Genomic DNA, 9,771 nt, shown 5'->3' with positions numbered 1-9,771 from the left:
GTAATAGGGACAAGTTTGAAGAACTTGGCTTATTTTCATTGTAGTGACGTCAGTGTCTTCAAAACATATTGCTTCCATAGGGAGCAGAACTGGATATTTTGATAGAGGAATAGCACTTGATTCTCTAAAGTGTCATAGTCTGCACTGAAGTATCAGTTAAGGAACTGATCTTAAGTGAGTGCCAATAATTAAATATTAAACAGTACTGCTATTTCTACATGACAAAAAATATTTCAGCTTGTTTGTTTTCTGTAAGTAGTTTTCGTGTCCTCTCAAATAAAATTAATGCACAAGAACAAACAAACTACTGATGGCCCAAAGGATTCTATTCTAAATAAAATGTGGACTATTTACATTTAGTGATATAAACAATAAATTACTGTTGCATAAGGCTGGCATTATATGAGCAAGTTTCTAGGCTAATAAAAATATTCTAAGGCAAGAAAGTGAATGAACTAGAATATGTTTTTTAGAAAAATGCCTTTTCTTTTTACTCATATGAAACACAGACACAGATGCACAAAAATGTCCTTTAAAATAATTTGCCTAAAAATGAAATTCAGATTTCTTAGATGTTACTTTGTCTTTTTCAAAACCGAGTATCTTCACTATATAAAAATGAGACAGAAATGGTTTTAATTGGGTGTGATTGAGATATATGGAAAAAAATCAAAATTATGTTTTCTGAAAAACATAATTGAAAAGAATATTTAATGTATATCATTTTTAATGTATTTAATTTTCAGCTTGTTTAAAATGATCCAGTAAGTTTTTGGAAAATGTATACAGACATGCTATATGAATTAAGTATTTTTAGAGTTTTGACTGAGATTATTATTACATTTTTGTTATTAAAAGGCATATGTCAACAGTATTTTCATGTTCATGCAATGGACAATATTGTCTCACAAAGCACTGCCAATCCACTTCTTCATAGTCCAAACACATTTGCAGTCAAGCAAAAGCCATTATGAACAACTACCTTCAGGATTCCTGAAGCAGAGTTAGATGGTCAGTCTTCACCTTACAGTGCTGCCTTGTGATTTTATGTGCAAGACTTTTATGTGCCAATCAGCATCTTTTATACATACATACATCACATCTATATATATATACACACATTATATATATTATACATCACATATATCACATTTAATTTGGTGTTTCATCTATGCAGGGTAACTGTTCGTGTTTTATTGACCCTATGATCAGATATAATTCCACAGAAAAACACAACTAAGAAGAATGTTGACTCTAGTTTTACTTGATTCAATTTAATTTCCACAAAGCAACATTTACAAAAAAGAAAATAACATTGGAACTGTCTAGATTAAAACTGAAAATAGTTGATTGTTCAGATGTTTACCTTGAAGGAAATTACTGTGTTCTCCTCACAAACTCTTCTAGTGCAGGGCCATTGGTAGCATCTAGCCAGTGTTGGCACATTGAATTGATTATACAATACAAACTCTATTAAAATAGCAATCTTGCAATCTTAACAATGCAATATCTTCTCTTTTACATGCTTTTTCATAATTAATTTTATGCTTCCAAGCATAATTTTTGTTGGGGGTGCAAGTGCAAAATGGTCAGGGGAGTTAAGGCCTGAAAGTGTCCCTGTGGCCCTGGCAGAGAAATGTGTTAGACACAAGGCTAGGTCCCACAGAATGTGGCAATCAGCTTCTGAGCCAACCTCTGACCCCACCTTAGCCTCAAGAGAGGGTGACCGGATATTTAGGACTTCATACTCAGGGTTTTTTTCTTCTCGCTGTCCCTTCCATTTCAAACCACTCTATGATTCTCTGTGAAAAAGTGAAGAAATTTGTTGGCTCTTCTGTAGCTTTTCCTCAAATTTCCTACAATGCTTTTTTTCCTTATCTATAACTTATCCATCTATTTTATGTCTGACATTACATCTGTTTCATACTTATTCTCTACCTACTTTCTTATAGATAAGAGCCTGAGACAGGTTAGACCATTGCTCAAAATGTAATTTTGTATTATTTTCTAATGTCTCACCTGTGGTTTTTGAGAGAATGTTTATTCACCTGAAACAAAAATTGCAAGGATTATATGTTTCTAGTGTTAAAATTTTACCAAAGAGACATTTGCCAACAATCATTTTGTTACATTAATTCCCAAGCATGGAAGATACTGTCTAAGCACTTGACCTCAGTATAAAAAAGTGCACAGGCTTCTGTAGTGGTTCATAAGCAAACAAATAATACATTTCATTCTTTGATGTGCTTGGGCTTACAGCTGAGTGAAGAGACATTAAGCAAAGCTAGAATAGCAACATGAGACACACTAGCTGGATAGAGAGGATATCCATAGATATCTAATTAAAATATCCCACTGTAGCTCTAGGTCCCTTGACTATTTACTCTTAAGTCTCCCAGTGCAAAGAAAATTATTCATGCAAAAGACACAGACAAATTCCAAATAAGTACAAAAGCAGCTGCTGTTAAGTAGTTAATCTAGACTTATACTAGCCTTTAAACTCCTTCACAGCTTATCATGAAAGGAACAAAACATTTCATCTCTCAGAGGCAGCAACTGAGACTGTGATGTTATCTTTCTTACGGTATGGCTTTGAACTGTGACATTTATTCTGACTTCCACCCTCATTCCTATTCCTAGCTTCATGCTGAAAGAGAATTTTATTCATATTTGCAGATATTCTTTTGTAACTTTTATTCAACCTTTACCTTGAGGCTTTCTTTTTCCCCTTAGGAAAGTTTTTTAAAAAAGATTTGATCAATTGAATTTCATGATCACTTTTGAAAGCAAAGAATATTTTATGATAGCTTTATATCTGCAACAAAGAGTATGTGTTAACAGAAGGGATCCCACTGAGGGAGATTCAAATATTTTAAGAATTATCAATTTGACTGATACTGTCAATATGGAATCATTTGAAGACATGAACATCTGAGGTGTTATTCTAGCCCATCTAAATGCAAAGTCTTTCTAACAATTTTAATGGAGCCCAGATTCTGCCTCTTCCTTTTACATACCTCACTGAAAAGATAACCAAGCAATAAATAAAAATGTGGGTAACAATTCCTCCTTTTTTTCTTTTTTCAACATAATAAGTGAGCAGGGAATGATCAGGTGGGGAACAGAACAGAAATTAGTGACAAGAAAAAACCATCAAGTGACTATGAACATGGTCTGACTGACAAACAGAGGTTATTCAAGCTTCTGAGACTTCCAAAAGGGAAGCACTATACCATACATGTGTACCAGGCTTGCAGAGCAAGTCTTTGAACCTGTGCAGAAGAGAAACCTCTGAGCAGAAAAGGCACAATTCAGAAGATGCTGAAGAGGTATATTTTAGAAATGCTACTTTATAAAAATGAAGTAGCAAGAGAAAAACATAAATCTACTGAGAAGAAATACAGGGGTTTAGATAAAAGGTCATGTCCCCTCAGCTCTCCTTTGTCCTAAAGCAGACATAGCTGTTACTACTTGTCTTTGAAGAACCTAATTATTTTCTCCATTTTCCCCTTCTTCCTTTTCTGTCATGTTCCTAATAGTTGCTTCCTGTATTTTCACATGAATAGGAGTCTGTGGAGAAGTAAAAACCTTAAGACCTATCATGCTCCTTCTCCTTCCCAAAAGAATGGATTCTTCTGCTCTGCCATTGAAAGAGGAAGTGAAGGAGCCAAAGTAGAAGCAGAGAGCTAAAAAAAGAATGTGGAAGTTCCTTTAGTAGTGTAGTATTCACAGACAATTGTTAGGTCCTCACTGAGTTGTAGCTGGCCGAACAGTGCAGTATCTAATGCCTAGATTAAAATCTCTCCTTTGTTCTATATAATTCAAAGGTCTCAAGCTAATAAGAAAAAAAACCCTACCTATATTTAATGAAAGGAAATTATTGACATAATTCCAAGATAGAGAACCTGTAAGATGAGACTGAAAATTAAGAAAAATTTATTTTTAGTTTGTACTTTCTGAGCCGTCCACTTACCACAATAAATACAACAGTAATTTTGAAGCCACTACTTATCCAACCTCTGAATCTTTCAGAAAGTTTCTATGGCAACATCACACCAGTCCATCAAAACAGTTAGCATTAACTTTGTTTTTTAACTGACTCAGCATCTCATGGCAACCAGCCGATTGGTGAAAAGCACGAGGCTTGTTACTGCTCTGATTACTGTTCTGAAGCCTTTTGCTCAGTTTGATGTTTCTGCATTATTCTACTACTTATCGAAAATAAAAATTTTGCTAGAAAAATACTTACTTTAATATAGGGTTTCTTTAAGTTACAGATTGCTGTGGAGTTTATCTAAAAAATGGACGGAAAGTAGTATGTTTCAGTTAAGGAGCCTTGTTGCATAATCAAGAAAGTGAAAAATTCTGCAAACAGCAATGTGTAGCTTTTCATTTTCTTTAGAGAATGCTGATCTATGCCAGCTTTTCCACTAGCACAGATTAGTCTGTTCTTCCTAGGTTCACTGTATCTGTCACACTGATCCTCCTGCTCCTTTCTCTTCCACACCTATGGCAACCATCCTTATGAGAGGACAAACAATCTTGAGACAGGTGCCTTCCCCACCACAGGCATGCACATGGTTGGAGGCAAGAACAATATGAAAGGTTGGGTATGGAGCAGAACTCCCAGCTGTGAGACTCTCTCCATGTCAATAGCAGAATTTGTTCTGCAGTGACTACAATTTTAGTCATCTATATTAAAACACATCTAAAAATTACAAGAAGCTATAGTGGTCTTTTTTATATAAAAGGATAAATAGAGCATTTTATTAACACTTTATGCAGCAACAAAAGTGACACAGTCCACATCTTTTTCATTAAACACAGCAAAAGCTATGGTCACGTTTTACATCACTTTGAGGCACAAAGCAAAATACTTCTTTTCTTAAAGTCAAGGTATGATTTGCATTAAAAAAAGGAGAAAAAACAATCCTCAAGTTGTATATTGCGGTAGCAGGGTTTCCAATCACTAGCACAGTACAATGAACAGACCAAGAATCCAGAATGGATTATTACATACAATAATAATCATTTGATTGAATTAAGAAATGGATCATTGTTGTCATTTTAGAGTATTAAGAAGTGGTCTGGTGTTGTGAACTTCAGTTGGTTCAGTCTGGTTCAATCCCAACAACCCCAAGTATATACAACAAGCTAAATGAAGGTTAATATATCATCTAGAAGATTATGCACTTCATAATGCATTGCACTTATTGCTTGGTACACTAATGTTGCAGTCGCTGTTGAGTTATGCTAAAAAGACAAGCATAATGCTTGTTGGCTTCTTTCAACCCAACACTAGTTATTTACCACTTTGGTTTATTGTGAGTTTTTATGTTACTCATATTCAGTGTCCATTTTTAGGTTTGATTGAAAGACAAATACATCTTTTATTTCAGGGATTTCTAAAATAACAACAATTTCTATAATTACAGTATCTTCAATAAACATATCTATGTATACAACTGTGGCATGATGTGTAAAAATATGAAAGCTATTAAGGGAAGGATAAGGGTTAAATTATTCTGTTTCTTCTATTGGTTTCAAAATATTCTGCAAAACAAATGCATCCTTTTTCATAGGGCTACTTGCTGATAGTAAACTTCTCTTTGGAATTTTGTAAAAGACTATATTTTTCTATGTTATATTGGTTTTTTTTCCTCTTTCTAAAGACACCAGTACAAATTCAGAAAATACTGTAAATAATAGAATAATAAAGCTTGTTTTTTTGATAAAGAGATTTTCCAGGCTGTCTGAAAAGTCAGACTTAGTATTTTATATTGTTTTTATATTAGTTGATAAATGCAGGGAAGAACATGACAATGTCTATAATTTCATGAGATTCTGTAAAGAATAGAAATAAGAATTTGTGCCCAAACATTCAGTATAAAACTCCTAAATAATTCATTCCTTTATCACAGAGTAGCCTGCAGCATGTTATCACAATAAACATACAATATGCCCTATTTGTTCTTTAGGCTTGATACAATTACTTTAAAGGAACTGGATCAATCCTCATAAATGCCTAGGACTCAACTTTTCTTCTTTAAGAAAGTTCTTGTCCTAGACTAAACACACAACTCCTACTTTGCACTGAGTAAATGTGTGTCCTTAACACAATCTCTTTCAATACAGTGTAACAAATATATAAGTGCATTTTTAATGATCAAGTAATTTTGGCTTTCTAAAAAGAGCATTAGATGTGCCAACTTGGTTGCTTAATTGTGCTTTAATCTTTAATTATGAGTTTTAGCTCTTGTATATTGTAAAGTATCTACTTGCCTCTATAGTTTTGACCAGTAAACCCTTAAAAATCTAATGTTTATAGAACAAATATAGCCTAATGAAAGTGATAACATCACAACTCATACAGATTGCACTTTGATGTATTTTTTTACAGTAAGACCTTCCTGTTTGATATGTGTTTACAAGTTTATACCACATTTTATTTCTGTGTGCAAACAATCACAATGAATTTAATCACAAACACTACAAAATTTACCAAATATTTAGCTTTGTTATGAATAATCTCTTTCCTTGTAGTTGTATGAGTCTTGTACTTCCTCTTGTACAAATTCCTCTTTTTTCTCCCAGCCATTAGGCCAGCCACCATTGACCTGGGTTGTAGCACCATAAGACTTGGTGGTACCATAATTTACATAATTCTGAGTAATGTCCCCTGTCTCTTCAGCAAGTTCATCTTCATGAATAAAGCCACATTTCTCTTCACTTGTCTGTTCAGGGTCTGCCCAGGGTTGTTTCTCTCCTGAAGCAAATATGCCATAAAAGATCACACCTCCATAGTGTACTAAGGCAGCAATAAGGAAGACATACTGCCATTCTTCACGTGTCTGTAAAAAAGTAATTTTTTTAATCAGAGTAGCACATAGATTTACCTAACTCTTGTGAGCTGGAAGACTTAAATTAGGGATTGAGTTTGTGATAGTAAGCATAGCTAAAACATTTAAGTGTATATTTTAGAAATATTTATATCCATCTTTCTTTGAAAAATTTATCAGCTCACAAAAGCATCAACCTAGTGGGCATATAGTGAAGCCTGCCTCAAATTTGTATCCCTGGATGCAAGTCCCAGACTCCAATATGGATGTATGGATATCCTGGCAAGTTGTATTACAGAAAGGTCTTTCTCTTGAAACCAATTGCAAGATTCGAAAACTGTACTTCCATTTACCTTGTTCTTTGTCATTGCTCCAACAATTATAGGGCAAACCATTCCAGACAAGGTCCCGACTCCATTAGAAATCCCCATTAAAATGCTAGCATACCTTGGGGCAATGTCTAAATGGTTGACATTGAATCCTGCAATAGAAAGGTCAGTGAGCATTCACACCAAGACAGAGCAGTACTTCAGTTGAGATAAGTGACATGACATTTTTACTATAACATATTTGGGCTGCTTAATTGCATTTCTTTACCTCTGTAAGACTTATAATGCTTAAATATTCCTAGAGAGATTCTGGATTTTCGTTTTCTTTTAAGAAAATATTTTAAAGGGATACCAGGTTAATTTTCTCCCAAAACTGCAGTTTAAGAAAACCCCAAAACCTCCCAGAAGTGTCTCTGTGGAGAACCCAGAAATATTTAGGCAGAAAAAGAATTTATATTTCATAGTCCCTTCCACGCTCATTTCATGATGTAAATAACATGTCTTTTTTTCTTCATGCTTGTAATATGTTCCTTCCCTATTACTCACATTTTTCTTTTTGTCACCAGACCAGCAGATAGGACTTCTTTTCTATTCTTCAGTGGTAAATTGGAGAAAAAATGCAGTATCTATAACTGAATTACTAATTAATTTTGAAAGATATTTACTTGTTCTCTTGCATTTTCCACAGAACAATTCTGTTGAAAATGTATGCAGTAACTATTTAAATAATCTGAAGAGGAATAATGAATGTTCCCAAAATAAATACTTAGATAAGTGGAATCAGAAACCAAACCTTTGGATACAGATAGTAAAAGGGAAAAGGAAGGCAGTATGATATGATCAGCTTGGGGAAAGTTCAATACGCTTCCCAAATTGAACAAAACAGGAATGATACCTTGAAGAAGACGTGAGATTAAGGACAGATTTGATTAGAGGAGATTTTAGATGTTTGGCACAAAATGAAAGAGAACGTTTTTGAGACATAAGGAGCCAGCACGGGAGAGGATACTAAAATCACAGTGGGAAAACAAGGAGAGGCCAGGTGACTTGTGCTTGGGAAGGGGAAAGGCAAAGGCAAAGGGTTGATGAATCAGCAGGAAAGGGGAATAGCTGAACTTTATCTCAGAAAAGAAATTCTGGTAATTACGCCCCAAAATAAAATTATATAATACTAACAGGCCCCAAATTAATAAAATAATACAATATTAACAAACCAATAACCAATACATAGTGGAAAAAAATACTTCTATTTAAACAAAGACATATATTTAGGTATCCTTGTGTAATACTTGTCCATATGCCTTCTGTTTGATTTCAAGAAAAATCTGTACATTAGCTTCTTAATGAGAAGAGATTCTATTTTGCTGTGATGAATATGGAAAGGATTGAATTATTTGAACAAAAATAATCTAATATAAAAGCTGTAATATCAAATGTATATTCCTTTGTAACAATCATAAATAATGTCCTTTGGGAATTTCAAAGTGAGTGGGTTTTTTGATTAGTACCCATGAATAAAAGCAAAGCTAGATATCCTGTCTCTTAAGATAAAATAATTTAGTATTAATAATAGTAATATAATCTTACCAGATATGGCAAATCCACTAAAGCCCACAGCAAGCACTAAGAATGAAATAGCCACTCCTTTGCTGTGTGAATATCCCACCACAAGAAGAAGAGTTGCTTCCATACCAAAACCTGGTGAAATAATAAATAAAACCAGGCATCAGATTTAATTACTTCTCAAATAATGCAGGTGTTAGGATACTGTGATATTTCATAGAAACACAAATAAAACATTACCTCAAGGTGGGATATAATCAGGTATTTCTTTCATCTCTATAAAACATATGTTCTTCCTCTCTTAAATAATACTTATTTTACTCTCTGTATGCTAATTTATTGCTACTTTCTGTCAGTTTTAAGATAAAAATAAACACTTGTGATGTAGTTAGGTCATCCCAGCCAACTCTCATGGGAATATAGATTTAACCTGCTTGTGAATTTTCCAGCCCTTACCACAGCTAATGTGGCTTTAACATCTCAGAAGCCAAGGATGTAATCTCAGGTAGTTGTCTAGGCTCTCTTGGTGCTTAGATAAGGAGCTAAGACTGAGTAAATAGCTGAGGGTAGGAAAATTACCCTCCAAAAGCTCATCTATTTCTTTAACAGTCTAAATTGTTTTCCAAATACCAAGTAACTAGATGGAAATGGTGATTGGGAGCACCTGTGTTTTCTTTTATTTAGTAACAACATCTGCATTACATAAAAAGTGCAGAAAGTATTGCCTCCTAAGAACATACAACTGTACAGTTTCTTTATTTTATACAGAAAACAATATGAACATTCAATCCCTCCAACAAACTTTTAAATAAAATACAAAGACTTACCTCCACAGTTCATTATCTTTCTCACATTAGTTGTTGAAACAATCTGCCTGCTTCTTAAAAAGTCAGCAATTTGTCCCCCAATAGGAACAATAATTGTCATCACTAAATGTGGTACAGCAGATAAGATACCAACCTAAAATTAAAATTAGAATTAGCCAAGTATAAACCATAAGAAAACCTTTATTCTTCATTTTCTGAAGCATTCAGAAGCTA

The 9,771-nt window shown here is 33.9% G+C and overlaps 1 protein-coding gene across 1 annotated transcript in view; it reads right to left on the bottom strand.

Annotated features, from left to right (window-relative positions):
* Nucleotides 1-4,734: 4,734 nt before the first annotated feature.
* The window catches only part of SLC17A6 (solute carrier family 17 member 6), a 28,928-nt gene continuing 23,891 nt past the window's right edge, over nt 4,735-9,771 (bottom strand). The window contains exons 9-12 of the mRNA XM_023928817.2: nt 9,559-9,691; nt 8,756-8,866; nt 7,193-7,320; nt 4,735-6,851 (exon numbers count right to left, since the gene is read on the bottom strand). Coding sequence (XP_023784585.1) covers nt 6,519-6,851; nt 7,193-7,320; nt 8,756-8,866; nt 9,559-9,691 — 705 coding nt within the window. The 3' untranslated portion in view covers nt 4,735-6,518. The remainder of the gene's footprint in view (nt 6,852-7,192; nt 7,321-8,755; nt 8,867-9,558; nt 9,692-9,771) is intronic.

Source organism: Cyanistes caeruleus, chromosome 6 (assembly GCF_971803275.1).
Source record: "Cyanistes caeruleus chromosome 6, bCyaCae1.hap1.1, whole genome shotgun sequence".
NCBI classification, from domain to species: Eukaryota; Metazoa; Chordata; class Aves; order Passeriformes; family Paridae; genus Cyanistes; species Cyanistes caeruleus.
Note: the sequence above shows the minus strand (reverse complement) of the source record. Positions and strands in the feature narration are given on the sequence as shown.